Source organism: Dipodomys ordii, unplaced genomic scaffold, assembly GCF_000151885.1.
Source record: "Dipodomys ordii isolate 6190 unplaced genomic scaffold, Dord_2.0 Scaffold16, whole genome shotgun sequence".
Classification (NCBI taxonomy): Eukaryota; Metazoa; Chordata; class Mammalia; order Rodentia; family Heteromyidae; genus Dipodomys; species Dipodomys ordii.
This window is the reverse complement of record NW_012267232.1, coordinates 18,237,390-18,260,762: the sequence shown is the minus strand read 5'-3', so window position 1 is coordinate 18,260,762 and position 23,373 is coordinate 18,237,390. Positions and strand designations below refer to the sequence as shown.

Below are 23,373 nucleotides of genomic sequence, written 5' to 3'. Positions count from 1 at the left end.
CACAAAGAAAAAAGCAGTTTAAGAAGGAGTAAGTCGCTGGGTGCTGGTGGCTCACACCTGTGATCCTAGCTACTCAGAAGGCTGAGATCTGAGGATCACGGTTCAAAGCCAGCCTGGGCAGGAAAGTCTGTGAAATTCTTATCTCCAATAAACCACTGGAACCGGAAGTGGCACTGTGGCTCAAATGGTAGAGCGCTTGCCTTGAGCTGAAGAGCACAAGGACAGCACCCAAGCCCAGAGTTCAAGCCTATGACCGACAAAAAAAAAAAAAAGGAGTAACTACAGAAATTAGAGCTGTAGGGAAGTGGGAGATAGTAGTGAGCTCAGGGAGGAAAAGACTAGCCCTGATATGAAATAAGTAAATCATTTAATTTTGTGAATCATTTATCCTTTTGTGCTGAATGAGGAAGACAGTATTACTGCTGGCTCTCGCCTATGGCAGGAGGCTAAGATCTGAGGATTGCTGTTTTAAGCCAGCCAGGGAAGAAAGTCTGTGAGACTCTTATCTTCAATTAACCACCAAAAAGCCAAACATTCATGTGTTAGAATGCTAACCTTGAGCAAATGCCCAGGCCCTCAGTTTAAGCCCCAATACACTCACAGAACACAGTATTAGCTTACATTATTAAATAAGATCAACTGAGTAAGATCAACTAAAAGGTTTTGTTTGTCCCCCGACACATATTGGTCCAGATGCTTGAACTCTGGGCCTGGGAACTGTCCTTTAAGTATTTGTGCTTAAGGCTAGCACTTTACCACTTCAGCCACCACTCCACTTCCAGCTTTTTGGTGGTTAATTGAAGAATCTAATAGTCTTTTCTGCTGGCAGTTGGCTTTAAACTATAATCCTCAGATCTCAGCCATCTGAGTAGCTAGGATCACAGGCATGAGCCACCTGCACCTGACTATCTAAATGATTTTTTAAATAGTAATGAAATATTACAATTAGCAACTTAAAAATTGTGATTCAGGATTTAAAAAAATTCTTTCCTCTCCCTTTCTTCCCATTCAGTGTTTATTTAAATAAACTTATTTCAAATACTAAATCTTTTTTTAATACTGAATCTTTTCAGAGCATAAATGTTTGTTTTAAAGAAGACAAAGTATAATTTCATAAAAATAAGAACAGAAAGAGATTCACAGACTTTGGTTTTCTCTGTGAACATAGACAAACTATATAATATTTCTTAAACTTTTTTTTCTGTAAGAATAACATTTCTAAAAGTGAGTTAAAAACTTATAAACAATATAAGCCATTTTTGAGAACATTATAATAAGTACTGGTTTTATAAGCTTTATTTTCCTTCAAATTACTCATAAATAAACTCTGAAAATGAGTCTGTTTTTTTCCCTAAAACACAACCCCCACAAGCCCAGCTACCAGACCATCCTAACCTTCTTCCCAAGGGAAGAAACAGTGGGAATGAAGTTTAAAAGAGCTTATTCACAAACTGACTGTAATTATTAACATTGAAAATACTTAAAGGATAAATCTAAATTTCAGATGTAGGCCAAGCTGCTGCTCTAAATTCAGGATGGTATGTGTGTATATGTATAAAAGGAAAGAAAGATCTTTAGATATTTCCATATGTTAATTGGGCAATTAGATTTCTTTAGAGCAATAAACTATGGAACGAACATACATATTTCTCTTAGGTTAGGTATAAAAAAGACACAAAATTCTCTAGTTTAGAAATTCAAAATGAAATTTAAAAATAATCAGTCTAGTGAGAAAATGCAAAATGAAGATATCGATGCTTCTAAGGCTTTGTGTAACTAGCATTCATTTAAATAAGCCTATTCAGGGTTGTCTTTTCAGATTGTCAGATTAAACAAACCCTACAGCATTTGCGGCAAACCCATAATTACAGATTATTATGGCACACAAAAGCAGCAAGACATAAAAAGCTGCTGCAATTCACTGTACTGTAAAAGAACATGCAGAAGAAGTTAATTTTGGCAAATGCTTTAAATATTAGCTTTGCATAATATGTATAGGTGAAACTATAATTAGGGCAGAGTGAATCCTTTGGAGCCTCCTCTGACTCTGCTAATGATGACTTTTTGCTAATAAGACTACTTTACCATTTGACAAAAAGCCAACTTCACTACCTTGTCTTATTCTGCAGTAAATTTAATAATTATAGCTACTTCTGCCAATAGTTCTCAAATCAGACTTGTTTCAGCCAATACTGAGCTGATTTGGGACACTCTATGTTTAGAATTCATTGCCTAAAAAGTGCTTGATGATGATGAAGCATGCCTTCAACATGAGCACAATGATTAGTCATTTTAGCCACAGTATAAAAACCACCCACAGCATGTATTCACTACAGTTTAGAGAATCACCTGCTGATAACTCATGGCTGTTCCTAAAAGATTCTGCATTGATATGGTTTTCAATATCTTTGACAAAATCCAAAGAGAACAATTTAAAACATTAGGAAATAATTGTACAAAGAGTATCTGATATAAGTTCATCTATGTATAACTTTTCCTCTATCTACATTCACTGGACTATTTGATAATGTACAGTAAATTGTGTATGAGATACATAAAAACTTTTGTAACTCCACTCCCTGCACTGTTTAAAAAATTAAAATAATGAAAAATTACCATTTTCTACCTTTGCAAATGCAAAGAACATTTTTTTCACATAACTTTGTAAAATACTAATTTACTATGAAAATAATAATTTATCTAAATTAATTATTGTCTAAATTATTTTGCTGTATTAATTTGTCAACTTTACCTTTCTTTGATTGGAACACTAAATCAGATATTTTATTTTGGAGAGTCCCTGGAGTGGGTTCTGGAAAATACCAGACACTGACACATCCCAGGGCTCCCCTCTGCTGCAGTTCTACTTTATAAAGATTTAAAAGTTAAGCTCCACCTATAATCCTAGCTACTTGGGAGGCTGAGATAGGGACAACTGAAGTTCCAGGCCAGCCTGGGTAGAAAAGTTTACAACTGAGAGATAGACACAGTGGCCTGTGCCTGTCATCTTAGTACAAATAGGAAGTGTGAAATTGACAAATTAGTCTCAGTACACAAAAGGTCAAGAATTGAGCCCTTATTTCAAAAATTACCCAGACATAAATGGGCAGGAGGCATGATTCAACAGTTTCATGCCTGAGTTCAAATGGTGGTACTGAAAAAAAATTAAAAATTGGGCTTCCTTATAAAATTTATTTGAAGAAGTTCTACTAGCTACAAAAACAGAAGAATTATAGTCCATAGTCTTAATATGCTGATTCTCTCAGAGGTTCTCAACCATGGCTACATGTTAGTCATAAGCAGAGTTCTTAAAAGTCCAACAATCTTAGAATAATATATCAAAACTTCTATGAAACACATTAGTATTCTAAAGAGTAGCTTGGGCTGAAAATCACTGCTCTACTTTTTTTTTTTTAAGATCACAAATCACATATACTTTTTGCCTCTTTATATTACTCAGTTGTCTTCTAAATTATTAGTCATTACTAGCAGTACTTCAATATTTATAGGACTGGGTTTCATGGCTAAACCACATAACAATATCCTGAAATCTACAGTTGCCTTATATTTGTGTTATACCCATCTCATTAATTACTGATTGGTACAACTAAAACTTGGTTTCCATTTTCTATTGTGCTTTCAATAACTCCAGTCAACTCTGTTAATTTATTTTTATTTTTCTAGTCCCAGATGAAGAGCTAATCCTATCACCAATGCGTTTCAGCTCATTCCCTCATGGACTGCACTTACTTATAAATCAATTCAACACTCCATCTTCAAAATTCCCTTAATTCCAAATTATTTTTTTAAAAAATTTTTAGTCAGAGTCTCACTATGTAGACCAGGCCATGCTCAAACTTGCACATCTCCTTCCCCTTCTTCCCAAATTACTAAGATTAAAGCATGTGCCACCATGCCTGGCTATGAATTATTCTTTAGCTTACCTACTTTTTTTTTTCCAAGCAAGTTTCTCTTTCTCAAGTAAAGTTGAACTCCAGCTTTGAACTCTAGAGTCCTGTGCTTCCTCTACTGGTGCTCTAATAAATCTAGCACTTGAGCAAAACCCAAGCTGTGCTTTTTTGGTAGTTATTTGGAGATAAGAGTCTTGAAAACTTTTCTGTCTAGGCTGGCTTTGAACTATTTACCTTTGAATCTCAACCTCCTGAATAGCTGGTATAGGCATTAGCCACTAGGACCCAATTTCCAGCCCTTTCTTGCATGGATTAATGCCTGGGCATGTGGCTGGATTGTGAGCCATCTACTTTTAGGCTTTCCACAGTGGTTGGGATGACTGTGCATGGTGTCACCTTTTTCTGTTGTGATACGGTCTCACAGACTTCTGATTGGACTGGTTTAGAACCACATCCTACCATTCTTAACCTCCCACATAGTTGAGACAACAGGCATGTACCCATATACTTAACTGTGGGTTAAGAAGGGGGTCTTATAAACTTTTCTGTCCAGGCTGGCCTTGAACTGTGCTCTTCCCATTCTCAGCATCCCAAGTCGCTAGGATTACAGGAATGAGGCACTAGTATGTATGTACATATGTATTCATCTGTCTGTCTGTCTGTCTCCCCATCCTCCTACCCACCCACCTACAATAGTCATTCTATAAAGAACACTTTTGGGATGACATTGGTAATGTAGCTCAGTAGTAGCGCACTTGCCTACCATAGGAATGAACCTGGGTTTGATCCCTAGCACTAGGGAGAAAATGTTTTCTCTGTAAAATGGCTCTACTTCCTTATTTTTACTTAAGCTCATAAGCTTGTGCCTTCTACTTCCCTATCAGTCCTTTTATATTCAACTTCTCTAACTGTTGGCCAGTTTTTGTTTTTGTTGTTGTTGCTTTTCAGTTTTGTCCTTTCATGATTTCTGACTTTTTCTCACAACTATTTTTTCCTTTGCCAATTTTTCTTCTCAGAATTGATACATATAATTATATACTATATTCCTACACAGATCTTTTTGCTAAGATTTAGGTATGTGTGCATATGTGCATGTGTGTGTATGTGCACATGCGCGCACGTGTGTGTGTGGGGGGGGTAATTATACAAATAGTACAAAAGACTCCAAAGCAAATCATATTCAATATGGTCTTCTCCTCAATTTTTCCTTCTAAACTGCACTCTTCTTTATATTCGTGCTGTGGTTTGGGGAAAACATCTAAACAAGCCCCAAGTCAGAACCAGTCAAACATCACTCTTGAGCTAGGTGCTGGTGCTCACACTTACAAACCTAGATATTCAGAAGGCTGAGATGTGAGGATTGTGGTTCAAAGCCAGGCTGGGCAGGAAAGTCCATGAGACTCTCCAATTAACTAACCAAAATGCTAGAAATGGTGCTGTGGCTCAAAATGGTTAAAGCACCAGCCTTGGGCACAAAAAAGCTCAGGGACAATGCCCATGTCCTGAGTTTAAGCCCAGGAACAATACACACACACACAATTACTCTTAATTCCTCCTTTTCTCTCCCCTATCACTCAGGTCTACTTTCCTTTCTATTCCCACTACCATTCTTTAGTAGAGAAATTAAAAGTTCAGTTTAAGCTACTAGCAGCTCTTGATTAGCCTCATGAGTGATCTTTTTCTAGGGTAATCAAATCAATCTAATAATGCCAAGGATCAGTAAACATTTTGTATGAAGGGTGATAAAGTTTCATTTCTGTGGGCCACTAATTTTTGTTGCTACTCAACGTTACTGTTACTCAAAAACAGTCACAATGATATATCAATGTGCATGAGTGTATTCCAGGAAGCTCTTTATAGAAACAGGCCTTTTGTATAGGTTAATTTGCTATTAAAATACTATTAATACTAATTCCAAATGTCTCCCTTACTTTTTACACTCATATAAGATTTTATGCATGTGCTATCAGCAAATAAACTAAAGCTTTCAGAAGTTAAAATGGCTTTAAAATGTGGATTAAAAACATGTTACTGAGGGCTGGAAAGGTGGCTCAGTGGCAGAGTGCTTGCCTTGCATGCATGAGGCCCTGGGTTTGATTCCTCAGCACCATAAAAACAAAGAAGGCCAGAAGTGGCATAGTGGCTCAAGTGGTAGAACAGTAGCCTTGAGCTGAAGAGCTGAGGGACAGCACCTAGGCCTGGAGTTCAAGCCCCACGACTGACAAAACAAGAACAAAAACAAAAACAAAAAAAAGCATAAAACATGTTATTAAGCTGGGAGCTGGGTACTGGTGGCTCATGCCTGTAATCCTAACTACTCAGGAGGCTGAGATCTAAGGACAGTTGATGCAAAGCCAGCCTAGTTGAAAGAAAGTCCATGAGACTCTTCTCTCCAGTAAACTACTCAAAAAAAAAGCCAGAAGTGACTCAAGTGGTAAAGAGCTACCCTCGAGCAAAACAACTCAGGGACAGTGTCCAGACCCTGAGTTCAAGCCCCACAACTGACAAAAAAAAAAGTTATTGAAGAGCTGGAATTGTGGTTCAAGAGGTAAATAATGCCTGATTAGCAAGCATGAGACTCTGATTTCAAATTCCAGTACTGCTTAAAAAAAAGTTTGTAGTGAGTCTACAATATGCCAGGGATTGTGTAAAGTATACTTATACATATAATCTCATTTGATCCTCAAACAACTTATGCAACTAATGTTATCTGTATTTCACAAATAAGGAAACAGACTGACAAGTTTATCAGACTTTAAAGTTCTCTTATTTGATATAAATTCAATGATGTGTAAGATAAAATATAAAAAAGCATTTCTAAGAATGAGCCAGAAGTATAAAAAGAATATTATCACATTAATATCAGTAATTATATATATGAAGTTACTTCTTAAACTAAAATGGTAGAATGTTCATGTATAGGTAAACAAAAAACAACTACAAAGAAAAACATTCTGTTCTTCATTATTTTAACACACAGCCTCAAATCACACCTAGCAAGAGCCCAAGTAGTTACTGTCCTCAATAGAACTGATGTTACCTTCGGTTACAGGCTGGAGTTTAGAAGAGCGTTCTGAATCAGGAGAATGTAGAGGTTCAGGTTCTTTCAAACATTCCAAATGCATAAAAGGATCATAATCTACAGATGCTAAGTCAGACAGACTTATTGGAAAATACTTTGGATTGCTAAAACACTGAGCTCCATACACACAACCATGTAAAACCTAAAGGAAAAGAAAATACCAAGTTTTACTTTTATTTACTTATTTTTTTGGCTGGTTGTGGGGCCTGAACTTTGGACCTGGGTGCTGTCTCTCAGCTCTTCAGCTCAGGGCTAGTGCTCTACCATAGACTCACAGTGCCACTTCCGGCTTTTTCTGCTTATTTGGTGCTGAGGAATTGAACCCAGGGCCTCATGCATGCAAGGCAAGCACTCTACCACTGAGCTACCTTCGCAGCCCCCAAGTTGTACTTTTAAATAAAAGCAAATACATTTAAAACAAGAAAAAGCAAATGGTAACGTAAGACCATGGCAAAAACATAATTTAAAATTTACTTCTTAAACCACGGTAAAATTTAATATCTCTTAAGGAGAAAGTAAAATTTCACTAGTGATTCTAACTCCTTTCAAATTTTTGTGGTGAGATAATGTAGTATTTAGGAAGTACTTTTAAAGTGCCTTTAGGTATTGTCAGGTAAATCTACATTCTTCAAAAATAACTAACTGTAAAACAATGAAAATGTTATAGACGTTTCTATATATATATATATATATTTAATTTTTTATTGAGATTAAGTGATTACATAAATTTCACAGATTTCACAGTATTGTGAGATAGTGATACTACAGTCACAAACACATTTTAACCTTCATGAGGCAAATTGTCATTATCATGGTCTTTAATGTTTGTAAATTCTATGAACTTTGACAATACAACTATTTCTTCCACATTGGGTAATATGTACATTTCTTTCCTTTTGCTTACTGCAAGCTGTTCCTTCTCATTTCCTCCCTCCCTCCCATTACTGCCCTTGATTTGCTTGGTTCATTTCCACCAATGTCCAGCTGATGGGCCCCTCTGCTGTATTTTTTCCTATTTCCCTCTGATTCTATGCCCTCCTCCTCGCTTCCCTCAGATGTGCACATGTTTATATCCCATATATATGGTCAAAAACATGGAGTCATTTAGTAATGATACAACAAATTGAGTGGAGGTCCTTTGTTTCTTGAGTCCTGTTTACTTTGTCATATCTCGTTGCATTCTGGATTTAACATCCACATATCAGAGAGACCATGTGCCGTTTTTCTCTCTGCACTTAGCTTACCTCACTCAAAAAATGATTTTTTTTCTAGTTCCATCCAGTTTCCTTATATTTTTCCTTTCTAATGGCTGCGTAACATTCCATTGTGTATAGGTAACACAATTTTTGGATCCATTCATCTGTAGTGGGGCATTTAGGTTGTTTCCGTATCTTGGCTATTATGAACAGTGCAGCAATGAACATGGAAGTGCATTTGTCCTTGTATTCCAGTTCCTGTTGCTCAGGATAGATGCCTAGGAGTGGTATGGCTGAGTCATAGGGAAGGTCTATATTTAGCTTTCTGAGGAAGTTCCAGAATGCTTTCCAGAGTGGTTTTATTAGTGTGCATTCCCACCAGCAATGCATAGGGTTCCTCTTTTCTCCACATCCCTGTCAGCATTTGTCATTGGCTGAATTTAGGATGTGGGCCATTCTGACTAGGGTGAGGTGGTATCTCAGAGTTGTTTATATTTGCATTTCCTTTACAGCCAGGGATGATGAACATTTCCTCATGTGTTTCTTTGCCATTTTTATCTCTTATGAGAAGTGTCCCTTTAGCTCCCTTAATGACTGGAGGGATTAGTTTCTTAAGTTCCCTGTATATAATGGATATTAGGCCCTTGTGTGATATATTGCTGGTAAATATTTTTTCCAATTAGTTTGGCTGTCTTTCTAGTTTGGTAGCTATGTCTTTAGCTGTGCAGAAACTTTTTATTTTAAGGTAGTCCCATTTGTTGAGTCTCTCTGCAATTTGTTGTGACCCTGGTACTCTGTTCAGGAAGTTCCTGCCAGTGCCAGTAAGTTCAAGTGTCTTTTCTACTAGCTTCAGAGTTTCAGGTTTGATGTTAAGGTCTTTAATCCATTTTGAGTTGATGCTAGTACATGGTGACAGGCTGGGGTCCACTTTTAGTTTTCTGCAAGTGGCTGCACAGTTTTCCCAGCACCAAGAGTTGAAGAGGCTATGCTTTTTCCACTGTATGTCTTTGGTACCTTTGTCAAATATCAGTTGACTTCAAATAAGGTGGTTTTATTTCTGGATCTTCTAGTTTTTTCCATTGGTCTTTGGGTCTATTTTGTTATTACGGTTCTATAGTAAAGCTTAAAATCTGGTATCGTGATCCCTCCCACACTGTTTCTTTTGCCTAGAATTGCTGTGGCTATTCTAGGTCTTTTGTTGTTCCATATGAATTTTTGGATTATTTTTTTCTATTTCAGTAAGGAACATCGTTGGGATTTTGATGGGAATTGCATTGAGTTTGTGTATCATTTTTTGCAGAATGGCCATTTTTACTGCATTACTAATTCTGCCTATCCAAGAACATGGAAGGTCTTTCTATTTCCTGGTGTTCTCTATGATTTCTTTCTTTAGGCTTTTTAGTTTTCACTAAATAGTTCCTTTACAACTTTGGTTCATTCCTAGACATTTTTTAGGTTATTGTAAATGGGGTTGTTTCTTTGATTTCCCTTTCTGCTTGTACATTGTTGGTGTTCAGAAAAGGCAACTGATTTTTGTGGGTTAATTTTTTATCCTGCTACTTTGCCAAAGTGTTTTTAAGCTCTAAGAGTTTAGGAGTGGAGTTTTGGGGTTTGTTAAGTTGCAAGATCATGTCATCTGCAAATGGGGATAATTTAAGGTCTTCCTTCCCTATGCGGATCCCTTTAATGTCTTTTTCTTGCCTTATTGATCTAGCTAAGGATTCCAGAACTATACTGAGGAGAAGTGGAGAGAGTGGGCATCCTTGCCTTTTAGGAGAATTGGTTGTAGTTTTTCTGTTTAGTATAATAATGGCTACTGGTGTGTTATATATGGTTTTATTGTTTTAAGAAATGTTCCTTCTATTCCTATTTTTTTCAGAGGTTTTTTTTTTTGGGGGGGGGTGGGACTTGAACTCTGGGCCTAGGTGCTGTCCCTCAGCTCCCAGCTTACTCAAGGCGAGTACTTTACCACTTAAGCCACAGCACCACTTCTGGTTTTCTGGTAGTTTATTGGAGACAAGTCTCATGGACTTTCCTGCCTGGGCCAGCTTTGAACTGTGATCCTCAGCTCTCAGCCCCCTGAGTAGCTATGATTACAGGCGTGAGCTACCAGTGCCTGGCTTTCTTCAGAGCTTTTAACATGATTGAATGTTGTATTTATCAAAACCCTTTTCTGTGTCAATGGAGATAATGTAGTTCTTGACTTTGAATCTGCTGAAGTGATAAATTACATTTATTTTGATTTACATATGTTAAACCATCCCTGCATCTCTGGGATGAAGCCTACTTGACCATAAGGTTGGCTAAAGTTTTATTGAAGAGCTTTGCATCTGTGTTGTCTGCAGTTCTTTACCTGGTTTGGGGATGAGTGTAATACTGGCTTCACAGGATGAGTTTGGGATTGCTCACTCTGTTTCTATTTCTTGGAAGATCTTAAGGAGTATAGGTATTAGTCCCTCTAGGTCTTATAGAATTCCATAGTGAATCCATCTGGTCCTGGGCTTTTCCTGGTTGGAAGACATCTGACTGCGTCCTCTATCTCATTGTAAGTTATTGGCTTATTTGATTTATTTCTTCTTGGTTTAATTTGGGCAATTTGTATTTCTCTAAAAATTCATCCATTTCTGCTAGGTTTTCCTTCCTGAGTATAGATTCTGAAAATAGTTCTTCATAATTGTTTGGATCTATGGGGTATTTGTAATTTTTCCTGTGGCATCTCTGATCTTACTGATTTGAGTCTCTTTTTTTTAGTTAATCTTGCCAGAGGTCCATCAATTTTACTGATTTTTTTTTAAAACAGCCTTTTGTATTAATTTAGTTTTCTTAGTCTCTATCTCATTAATTTCAGCTCTTATTTTGGTTATCTCACTCTGTCTAATAGGTTTAAGGTTCAATTTTTTCTTGCTTTTATAGCAGTTTTAGTTGCATCATGAGATTATTTACTTGGTCTGTCTCTATTTTCTTGATGTGTGCTCTGAGAGCAATAAATTTGCCCCTCAGGACTGCTTTTGACATGTCCCATAGATTTCTTTGCAATGTATATTAATTTTCATTGAATTATAGGAACTTTTTAGTTTCTTCTGTGACCCAGGTGTTGCTCAGAAAGGTGCTGTTTAATTTCCATGTATTTGAGTAATTTCTACGGTATGTTTTGTTATTGAGAATTAGCTTGATTTCACTATGGTCAGATAGACTACAAGGGATTATGTTGATCCTCTTGTATTTGCTTAAATTCTTTGTGTGCACTATGATATGGTCTATGTTGAAGAAAGTTCCATGGTACTAAGAATGTGTATTGTGGTTTTGTTGGGTGAAAAACTTTGTAGATGTCAATTAAGTCCACGAGATATAGCATCATTTAATTTGGAGGCTTCTTTGCCAGTCCTTTAGTGAGAGTGGAGTATTAAAGTCTCCTAGTATTATTGTATTTGGATCTATTTTTTCCTGTAAGTCTGAGAGTACTTGCTTAATGTATTTGGGTGCACTAAGGTTTGGAGAGTATAAATTGATAATGGTGATATCCTCTTCTTGGATTGTTCCCTGCATTAATATGTAGTGTCCTTCTTCGTCTTTTTGTATTGATTTTAACGAAAAGTTTATTTTTTCAGTTATCAGGATGATGACTCCTGCCTTCTTTTTTTTTTTGGTCCGGACGTGGGGCCTGAACTCTGGGTCTGGGCGCTGTCCCTCAGCTCTTCAGCTCAAGGCTAGCACTGTACCACTTGAGCCACAGCGCCACTTCCGGCTTTTTTCTTTTTGCTTATGTGGTGCTGAGGAATCGAACCCAGGGCCTCAGGCATGCAAGGCAAGCGCTCGACCACTGAGCCACCTTCCCAGCCCACTCCCGCCTTCTTTCTGGGAGCATTGACATGGTATATCTTGAGATGGGTCTTTTGAACACAACTAATGGATGGATCTTGCTGTCTGATCCAATCTGCAGTTCTTTTTGTTTTGATTGGTGAATTGAGCCCATTAATATTTATCGTTATTATAGAGAGGTACATTGTGTTTCCTGTCATTTTCCTGCTTTTCTAAGTTTTTATTCTTTCCTTTCCTCCTGTACTTACTAAGTTGGTCTTCTAGTGATATCTGATATGGATCCCTGATCTTGATTGTCTTCTTCAGATTATAATCTCCCTTTTAATATTCTTTGTAATTGTTTCTATATTTCTTAAAAACCTTTGGTTATTAAGTAAATAGTAAACCAAGCAAGGGAGCTTACCTTATAAATGCAATTAAGGACTGATTTTTCTGTCTTATCATTTTCTGTTCCTGCAGCACGGATTGGTTGGAGTAATGTCTTTAGAGGTAATGCCATAATCCAGTCCAAAAGGCAAAGAAGTAAGGATACAACCAACTGTGACAATAATAAGAATGAGAAAATAATGTATATTGAATATTTCTTTTTATTCTTGGGCTTCCATAATTTATTTCAGAAACCATTAATTCTAAGTCCAACTATTGACATATACATAGCTCATGCCATTAATCTTAAAATACTAAGGAGGCTGATATCTGGAGAATCCCCTGAATGGGGAACCAAAGCAGAAAAGTTTACCAGATTCCATCTCCAAAATAGCCAGAAAAAAGCAGGGTATGGGGATGGCCCAAGTGGTAGAGTGCCAGTCTAGGAAGCATGAGGACCTGAGGTCAAAGTCCAGTGAGAGAGAGAGAGAGAGCAAGACAGAGACAGAGAGACAGAGACAGACAGAGAGAGAAGGGAAGGCAGGGAGAGGAGGGGGGAGGAAAGGGGAAAAAAAGGAAGAGTTAAGACTTGGAAAAGCTAAAGTTAAAAGCATAAGCAAATGTTTAAAAGAAAAATTAGACTTCAAACTTAATAAACTAAACTGATAAATGACAAAAATGGTAATTCTGCCAGTGGCTCACACATGTAACCCTAGCTACTCAGGAGACTGAGATATGAGTATCAAGGTTTGAGATGTTTGCCTCGGATTAACCCTTATCTCCAATTAATCATCAAAAAGCCAGGAGTTACCAAAATGGAGAGAGAAAGGGTGAACAAATGCAGCAGTGGTACTCATTAGACACTATGTCGAGAAGGTGTGTGGGTTGTGGGGTTGGGAGGGAAAAACAGAGAAAGCGAGGAAAGAGGTGACACTGTCCAAAAAGAAATGTACTCATTACCTACTTATGTAAGTGAAACCTTTCTGTACATCACCTTTTCTTTTTTTTTTAATTTTATTTTATTTGTGAACATGCTGTACAGAGGAGTTACAATTACATGGGCAGGATAATGCGTACATTTCTTACCAAGCATTGCAGCCTCCTCCTTTGTTTACCCTTCACATCCCTTCCCCGCCTCCCCCCTCCCCCCCATGTACATCACCTTTTCTAAAAAAGTTTTTAACCCAAAAGTAAAGTTGAGGTTCAAGTGGTAGAGCACTATTCTTGAGCAAAAATGCTCAGGGATGGCACCTAGGACCTGACTTCAAGCCCCAGAATTGGCACAAATAAAAAATTAACTCAAAATGAATATAAAACATGAATATCTACATATCTAATAACATATTGAGTACCTTTTAAAAAACTACAAAAAATACAAGGAAAAAAATACTAATATCGAAGAATTTAATATACCACTCTTTCCCTTGCAGGGAATGGTTGCTTATGCCATGATCCTATATACTTGGGGGACTGAAATCAGAAGGATTAAAGTTTATGACTAGTAGAAGGTTATGAGAACCACTCTCAACCAATAAGCTGGGTGCAGTGGCATTATGTATGTCATCCCAGGTATGGAGAAGCATAAACATGGAAGGGCGTTTGCATAGTATTCATTAGGCCCTGGTTCAATCCCCAGTATGCTAAACAACTAAAACTAAAAAAAAAAAAAACCTAAAATTTCATTCTAACTTAAAACTCAAATGAAAGTTCTAAAATGATGTCAGCTGAACGAACATCAATTTTGGTATATGTCTTCCAATTTTAGGTTCCATTCTTCAGCTTAATATTTAGTAACAAGTGTAAGAAGCTGGGAGACTTAACCTCTCTAAGTCTTAACTCTCTCTGTAAAGTAAGGATTAAAAGATACTCATCAAAGTCAGAAAGGTTTTTTGAAGGTGAAATAATACACACAATCCAATATAATAAAATTTTTAAATTTCTTTTTCTTTCAGTATCTAGGCCTTTTATAGTGCTAAGTGAGTGTTCTACCATTGTGTAAAACACTCAGACTCCCTTTTCACTTTTTTAGTGAAACTTTTTCACGTTAAACTTGTAAGGCCATATTCACCAGTGATTATGAACTGTTTTAGAAATTTAAAACTCCTTGCCCATGAAAAATTTGCTCATATTCTTCAAAGTTAAAGTTAAGATATAAGGACCAGCTATATCTGTCCTAACAGTTTGAAGGCCATGTATGAGAAATGTCTCTTTATACGGTGGCTTACATGAAGACATTAAGAGATAATATAATTAAATAAAACAAAGTAAACATAATAACTCTGTATCTTTCTATATGTAATAAACAAGCTTCTAATAAGACAAGACCACCCTGACCAAGAAAAATTTAAAAGTATTAGGGGCTGGGAAGGTGGATCAGTGGTAGAATGCTTGACTTGCATGCATGAGGCCTGGGTTTGATTCCTCAGCACCACATAAGCAGAAAAAGCCGGAAGTGGCTCTGTGGTTCAAGTGGTAGAGCACTAGCCTTGAGCTGAAGAGTTGAGGGACAGTGGCTAGGCCCAGAGTTCAGGCCCCACAACCAAAAACAACAACAAAAAAAAGTATTAGGATGCATTGTTATGTGCACTCAACTACAGCTGTTTTCATCATGTAAATTACACTTGCCTTCTTGTATTTAGGACATTATCTAAATTCCTGTTTATATTTAAAAGGGCTGTGAATAAAAATGAAATTTGGAAGGTGATAGTTTTTTAAATAAGTATTAGGATTCAACATAGAATATTTAGATAATATTCTGTTGTTCATCTTTCACAAAAGAAAGCCAGATATATATGTCTCAAGATGACAATAATAAGGTATATCTGAAAAACATAGAAATCTGTGACTGGCCCACAAAAGATGGGTAAATCATGCTGAATGATGATCCTGTCTGTTGGAACATATAGGTTGAAGGGTAAATTTCTTCAGTCAAGTAGCTAGGCTATAATTGAGTATCTCTATTTGTTCAAATATGCTGTTGTTTGAGCTTGCTGATTTGTGTATAAAAGTGGTTAACAAAACTGAGTTCAGAAAAGCATTTGTGAGACTAACCTTCCCTCCCATGTTTTTTTATTCTCATGGACCTGGTTTTCTTTCTGCCTCTCCTATGAGTCCTTTCAGTAACTTTTACTGATTCTTCTGCTGCTGTTTATCCCCTGTCAATCTTCACTGTCTCATATTTTGCAAACTCTTCTTACTCAGTTGTCTTTCCTTACATGATCATGTAGTCCCACAAATGTAATACTTCTTACGTGTTTAAATGCCAAGATTTCATTTCCAGACTTGAATTTTATAATCACATTTATAACTGTTTGCTATTATAACTGGTTACTATTCCCAAAGGGCACAGAAAATTGAAATACATATGCCTCCAATAGTTCTGCTTTTCCCCCTTACAGTGCTACGAACTGAACCCAGGGCCTTGTTAGGAAAGGGTTTTGCCACTTAAACTATGCACCTAGCACTAATGATTCTCATCTTTTGCCTGTATTCCTTTTCTTGCTTGTGAATTCCATTTGATATTCTGAACGTCAATTCTTATAGATACTTTTAATAACAATGATCATATTACTCCTCTTGGTTCACTTTTTTTCTTAGCTTATTGGAAATTTCTTAGCTTATACTAGTTTCACAGACTTTCCTGACCAGGCTGGCTTTGGACTGTGATCCTCAGATCTCTGCTTCCTAAGTAGCTATGATAACAGATATGAGCCACTGGTGCCTAGCTTCAGTTCAGATTTTCTTAAGTAATTTTTCATAAACTGGTCTTATTGAATTAAACATCTTAAAAAATCATTTTGAAGAATTTTCACAAAATTTTAAGGTTTCCGGGCTCTATCTCTGTAATTTCTTTTTTCCCTTTTCTCAACTTAAACTAATAAATCTAATATCAAATAATTAAAAGACTCAATGATTTCATGATGGTTAATGTCACTTGTAAAACATTTGGTGAATAGACTATCTTCTCCTAAATGGTATGTAGACCTCTATGTACTTTGCTTCCTGAAATATCTTTACTTTTCATCAATAACTATATAAAAACAAGTGACTGCCCTTCTGAAGTGGTAAATTTCTCAGAATCAATAGTTTTCAGGAATAACAGCAAAATGTTTTGTCAGGATATAGCAAAATTACTCTAAGTGAAAAGAATATTCCCTAAGGTTCTTTACTATCTTGAGAGTCAAAGAATTTTCCAAAGTGTCATGAAATATACTTTAGTTGTATTCAAAAATGGGAAGATCTATTATACATTAATTTTATTATGTAAATGTATGTACCTTAAATTTTTAAAAATAAGTATTCTACATAACCACATATTAAATGTCAGACAAAATTTACCCTCTTGTCCATTTCATAAGATGAAGCTTCTGTACTTGGCAAAAGATGAGTGATAGTGGCTATCAGGATCTGTCAGCAAAAATAAATCAATAAGCTCAAAATATGTTAAATTCATATGTCTTAAACTTAATTGTTATATGCTAAAGTGATAAAAAATCCACTGCCACAAATTAATCCTAAATACATTATCTAACTATATTACTTAATATACACACTATAATTTCAAGTAACTTAATAATAGGTAAGCTTTTCAAGTATACACACAATTATTATTTTTATTTATTTTTGCTGGTCCTGGGGCTTGAACTCAGGGACTGGGCACTATCCCTGAGCCTCTTTGTGCTCAAGGCTAGTGCTCTACCAATTTGAGTCACTGTGCCATTTCTGGCTTTTTCTGAGCAGTTTATTAGAGATAAGAGTCTCAGGCACTTTCCTGCCTGGGCTGGCTTAGAACCACAATCCTTGGATCTCAGCCTCCTGAGTAGCTAGGATTATAGGCATGAGCCACAAATGCCTGGTTTTATACTATTATTTTTACATAACTTATACTAGGTAGCCTTTTGAAGAATATTTAACATCAATCAATTTCAATATTCATGCACAGAATCAAAATTCCACGTTCTGTCAATAAATAACTTCATGCTGAATGAGGTGAATATATAGAAAAATTTAAAGATATAGATAAGTAAAAAGATTTATAAAAATAACTGCAATCCTAGCACTTCAAGAAATCTATTTTGCTGCCTCTCTAGATTTTCCTATATATACTAGATAAGCCATCCCTAATCCTCAATTCAAAATACTTTGAAATCCTAAACATGGAGCACCAACATGATGCCCAAAATTTTGGGTTTTGAGGCATTTTAAATATTTTGGATTAGGGATGCTCAACTGGTGAAATCTATAAAAGAAATCCATGATTCCCAATTCCAAAAAACTCCAAAGTCTGAAACACTTCTGGTCCCAAGAATTTCTGATAAGAGAAACTCACTGTGTACATATAAACATGCAGCTTTTTAAATGAATAAAAACTATTTATTGAATATATATGAAGAATATGGGACATAAATAAAAGGCGTTATTAAAAGGCAAAATATTTACATATAGTAATATCATTTACCCTGGAAAATTTTTGGTTTCTTTCAAATTTATTTTTTGAGATGAGGTCTTTCTAGGATGGTCTTTCTAGGATAACATCAAACTGCTAGGTTCAAGTGACTTTCCAGCCTCCATCTCCCACATAACTGGTATTGCAAGTATGTACCCCATTGTCAAGCAAATCAAGCTTTGAGTTTTTAATTTTTTTTTTTTGTGACACCAAGTGTGAACTCAGGTCCTTTGGCTTGCTCAGTTAGCACTCCACAACTTGAACCATGCCTCTACCCCAGCTTTTTTTTGTCGGTCGTGGGGCTTGAACTTTGGGGGCCTGGGCCCTGTCCCTGCACTCTTCAGCTCAAGGTAAGTGCTCTACCGCTTTAGCCACAGTGTCACTTGCCGCTTTCTAGTGGTTTATTGGAGATAAGAGTCTCCTGGACTTTCCTGCCCAGGCTGGGTTTGAACCTTGATCCTCAGATCTCAGCCTCCTGAGTAGCTAGGATTACAGGCGTGAGCCACCGGCACCCGGCTCTACCCCAACTTTTATAGCTTATTATTTTGGATATGAATGAAGCTTCTGCCAGGGCTGGCTTCAAACCATAACCCTTTGGATCTGTCTCTTGAGTAGCTAAGATTACAAGGTGTAAGCAACTGACACCTGGCTTTTTGCTGCTGTTATTGGTTGTGCGGTTTGAACTCAGGGCCTGGGTGCTGTCCTTGAACACTTTTGCTCAAGACTAGCACTCAACCACTTTGAGCCACAGCTCCACTCACGGTTTTTGAGTGGTTAATTGGAGATAGAAGTCTTACAGGGACCTTTCTTTCTGCCTGGCTGGCTTTGAACCTCAATCCTCAGATTTCAGCCTCTTGAGTAGCTAGGATTATAGGAGTGAGCCACCAGTGCCCAGCTAGGCACCTGGCTTTTTTAACTCAGGTTTTCAAGACTGAACATTGAAAATGTATCTGTACAAAATTTTTTTTTGGGGGGGGGTCCGGTAGTGGGCCTGAATTCTGGGCCTGGGCGCTGTCCCTCAGCTCTTCAGCTCAAGGCTAGCGCTCTACCACTTGAGCCACAGAGCCACTTCCGGCTTTTTTCTTTTTGCTTATGTGGTGCTGAGGAATCGAACCTAGGGCCTCAGGCATGCAAGACAAGCGCTCTACCACTGAGCCACCTTCCCAGCCCTATCTGTACAAATTTTTAATGCTTACTATTATGTTTTAATAAATTATTGTTTTAATGTATGAAGTAAAAAAATTCTTCAAAATATACATTATAAACTCAAACTATTAAGACCAAGAAAACAAATTCACTGATTGAAAAGAATGAGTAAAAGACCTGAATAGATATTCCTTAAAAGAATACCAGCCAGGAGCTGGTAGCTCACGCCTGTAATCCTAGTTACTCAGGAGGCTGAGATCTGAGGATCACCGGTTCCAAGACAGTCGTGAGACTCTTATCTCCAATAAATCACTAGAAAACTGGAAGTGGCGCTGTGGCTCAAGTAGTAGAGCGCTTGCCTTGAGCTGAAGAGTGAAGGGATAGTGCCCAGGCCCAGAGTTCAAGCCCTACAACTGACAAAAAAAAAAGAATACATAAGCTAATAAATATATGAAAAAGTGCTGGACATAACTACTAATCAGAGAAATATAAGTCAAAACTGTAGTGAGGGCTGAAGTGAAAGCTTATTAGTAGAAAACATGCTCTAGAGGCCCTGGGTTAAATACCTAGCATGAAAAACCAAAACAAACACTTACAATGAGAGATCTCCTTACTCTGGCCTGAATGCCTGCTGTTAAAAAAAAAAAAAAAAAAACACAAAAGATAGCCAGGCACTGATGGCTCACACCTGTAATCCTAACTACTCAGGTGGTTAAGATTTGAAGTAAAACCAACCTGGGCAGCAAAGTCTTATCTCCAATTATTCATAAAACAAACAAACAAAAAACAACCAAAGCTGGTATAGGAGCTGTGGCTCAAGTAGCAGAACACTAGCCTCAAGCTGAAAAAAAGCTCAGGATCAGTGCACGGGCCCTGAATTGAAGCAGAGGACTGGCAAAAAAAAAAGAAAGAGAAAAAAGAAAAAGACAAAAGATTACAAACACTAGTAGGAAAAAAAAGGTTAGAGGCATGGCTTAGGTGGTAGACCACTAGCCAATGAGTGAACACGTCAGGTTCTGAGTTTGAGTCTTGTTCTTGGACCACAAAAAAGAGAAGGTGGAAAAAAAAGAGAACTTTTACTCACGACTGGAATTGTAAATTAGGACAGCAAAAGTGAAAAAAAAATGGATGAACATCAAAAAACAAAACAAAACAATCCATGGAACTACCATATGTAGGATCTAGTAATTCCACTGCAGGGTATATATAAAAGAAATTGAATCAGTTTGTTGAAAAGACATCTGTACTCTATGTTTATCATAGCACCATTCAAAATGACCAAGGTATGGAACCAACCTAGTTGTCTATCAGTGGTCAGATGGATAAGGAAAATGTGTTCTCTCTCTCCATGTCTATATATATATATATATATATATATATATATTTACATATATATAACACACACACACACACACACACACACACACACACTATATAAATACTATGCAGCCAAGAAAAGATAAAATCCTGTGGCGGAAGAGGCTGAGGAAGGTAAGGATATGGGAAGAGTGGAGAGAAGTTTGTCAACAGGTATGCTGTATAATTAGGAATAAGTCTGGGTGCTCTATCACATAGCAGAGTGACTACAGCTAATAATAATGTGGTATGAGCCAGGAGCCAGTGGCTCACACCTGTAATCTTAGCCACTCAAGAGGCTGAGATCTGAGGATTGTGGTTTGAAGCCAATCATAGCATGAAAATTCATGAGACCCTTATCTCTAATAAACTACTCAGAAAAAGCCAGAAGTGGTATTGTGGATCAAGTGGTACAGCACTAGTTTTGAGCACAAAGAGGCTCAGGGACAGTATTGAGGCCTTGAGTTCAGGCCTTGAAGTACCAGGACTGAAAATTAATAATAATAATAATAATGCAGGCATGGTGGTACATGCTATAATCTCAGCAATCAGTGGGTAGATGCAGGAGTCTGAGGTTAGCTTGACTACATGGTAAGTTTGAGGAAAACATGGGATAATATACATGTAGATAGATAGATAGCAAGGGGGCTGGGAAGGTGGCTCAGTGGTAGAGCACTTGCCTTGCATGCCCTGAGGCCCTGGGTTTGATTCCTCAGCACCACATAAGCAAAAAGAAAAAAGCCGGAAGTGGCACTATGGCTGAAGTGGTAGAGCGCTAGCCTTGAGCTGAAGAGCTGAGGGACAGTGCCCAGGCCCAGAGTTCAGGCCCCACGAACGGACAAAAAAAACAAAGACAGATAGATAGCAAGATCATCCCCAAAAAAAAAAAAAAAGGCTCAAAGAGATAGTTAAGATGATATTTATGACAGTTATCCTAACTGACATGATTTGATCATTCTACTACTGAAATGCAATAAATACATGCAATTTTGTTTCAACCAATAATTAAAATAAATATACTTTTATAAAGAAAAGGACTATTTTGGTCAAATCTAGTATATGAGATGCATCTGCTTCATACTGGTAACAAAATTTGGATTCTATACTTAATTCTGCAAATAGGTAACCATTAGTGATATGCTTTAGTACCGAAATCCTTTTATAAAACTACATAAAGATAAAAGAAATTAAAAAAAAAAAAAAGGAATATAGGAGCCTGGCACTGGTGGCCCACGCCTGTAATCCTAGCTACTCAGGAGGCTGAGATCTGAAGATCACCGGTTCAAAGACAGCCCAGTTCAAAGCCAGCCCGGACAGGAAAGTCCTCGAAACTCTTATCTCCAATAAACCACTAGAAAACTGGAAATGGCACTGTAGCTCAAGTGGTAGAGTGCTAGCCTTGAGCTGAAGAGCTGAGGGACAGCACTCAGGCCCAGAGTTCAAGCCCCATGACCGACAAAAAAAAAAAAAAAAAAGAAATATAGGAAAGATTGTGGTTGGGAAAAGCAGATAAGAAATTTTTATTTTTTGAGGAGATAGTTTTTTTTTTAATACATCCTAAGATTAAGGTAGGAGCTTTAATAATCGTCTTTAGACTGGAGAATGTTATACAAGATTGAGTAACAGAAGTTTTTATAAATATTTAAAGAAATGCTAAAAACATTTAAACTTTTTTTTTATTGTGAAAATACCATACAGAGGGATTACAATTACATGAGCAAGGCAATGAATACATTTCTTATCAAGCATTGTTGCCTCTTCCTCTGTTTCCCATCCCTGTCCTCCCCACTTCCCTCTAGGAGATAGTTTTAAAAGCCAATAACGAAAAAACATGAAACATTTCACGTAATAACAAGAGAGTAAGAGATATATCTAAATATGAGTAAGCCTGGACAAAGGAATCTGCACACAAGTTTGGAAAGATAGGCTGGGTCCTCATTTGGAAATTTTCAATTTTCAGCAGCAAAAAAAAAAAAAACTGGACTATATTTATAGTAGAAGGGAAATGATTTTTATTTTCCTTTTTTTCAGGCTACCTAAAAGAATAATGTGAATAGGAATGGTGCCTTCAAGGGGAACATTGTACAAGCCAGAAGAAGGTTATTACAATATTTCAAAAAAGAAATAAATGACCAAAATGTCAGGTGTTACAGAAAGTATATAAGAATGAATGAGAATGAAAAAATTATAGTCCAGGGGCACAACTCAAATGGTAGACCAGAAGGCCCTGAGTTCAAACTCTAGTATCTCAAAGGAAAAAATAAAGAAAAAAATCCAAACGCAAACCCCAACCAACCTAACCAAAACCAACAAAGCAAACTAAAAACTAAAAACAAAAAAAAAATCCACACAATCAAAATCTTCATAAATAACTGAGAAAGGACATAAAAGAACTAATGTCCTAACTTTGATAAATGGCAAGATGTAATATCTTAACTTAAGAGAAAATGGAGCAGAATATAGATTTATAGCTTCAAGAATAAAATTTGCATTAACATTCAATGTTCTATAACTAATAAAACTGTTTTTATTATGTCCAAAATGAAAACCTTTTTTTCTTTTTAAAGATATTTAAATCACTTTAAAATGCAAAATTAGCTGCATACTGGTGGTTCACACCTGTAATTCTAGCTACTGAGGATGCTGAGATCTGAGGATTGCAGCTCAAAGCCAACCTGGGCTGGAAAGTCTGTGAGACTCTTATCTCCTATCTACCAGAAAACTGAAGTAGTGCTGTAGCTCAAGTGGTAGAGAGCTGGGCTTGAGCTGAAGAGCTGAGGGACAGTGCCCAGGCCCAGAGTTCAAGCCCCACAACCAACAACAACAACAAAAAGCAAAATTATTGAGTGTTAAAATTATTTCATAAGTGTACAAAAGGGTTTCAATTCAACAAGTCAGATTATGAGTACAACGCATCTTGATAAATGTCAATATCACTCTTTCTACCCTTCATCCCCTATCTGTCCCAATACTGTACATTTCCTCAAAAGTTACTTGGTACATTTTTACAATGTACATTAAAGTCTGTCAAAAATGAAGAAAACAAACTTC

The 23,373-nt window shown here is 36.9% G+C and overlaps 1 protein-coding gene across 1 annotated transcript in view; it reads right to left on the bottom strand.

Annotated features, from left to right (window-relative positions):
• The window catches only part of Ralgapa1 (Ral GTPase activating protein, alpha subunit 1 (catalytic)), a 255,284-nt gene that overhangs the window by 83,161 nt on the left and 148,750 nt on the right, over nt 1–23,373 (bottom strand). The window contains exons 28-30 of the mRNA XM_013012238.1: nt 16,713–16,781; nt 12,412–12,546; nt 6,952–7,135 (exon numbers count right to left, since the gene is read on the bottom strand). Coding sequence (XP_012867692.1) covers nt 6,952–7,135; nt 12,412–12,546; nt 16,713–16,781 — 388 coding nt within the window. The remainder of the gene's footprint in view (nt 1–6,951; nt 7,136–12,411; nt 12,547–16,712; nt 16,782–23,373) is intronic.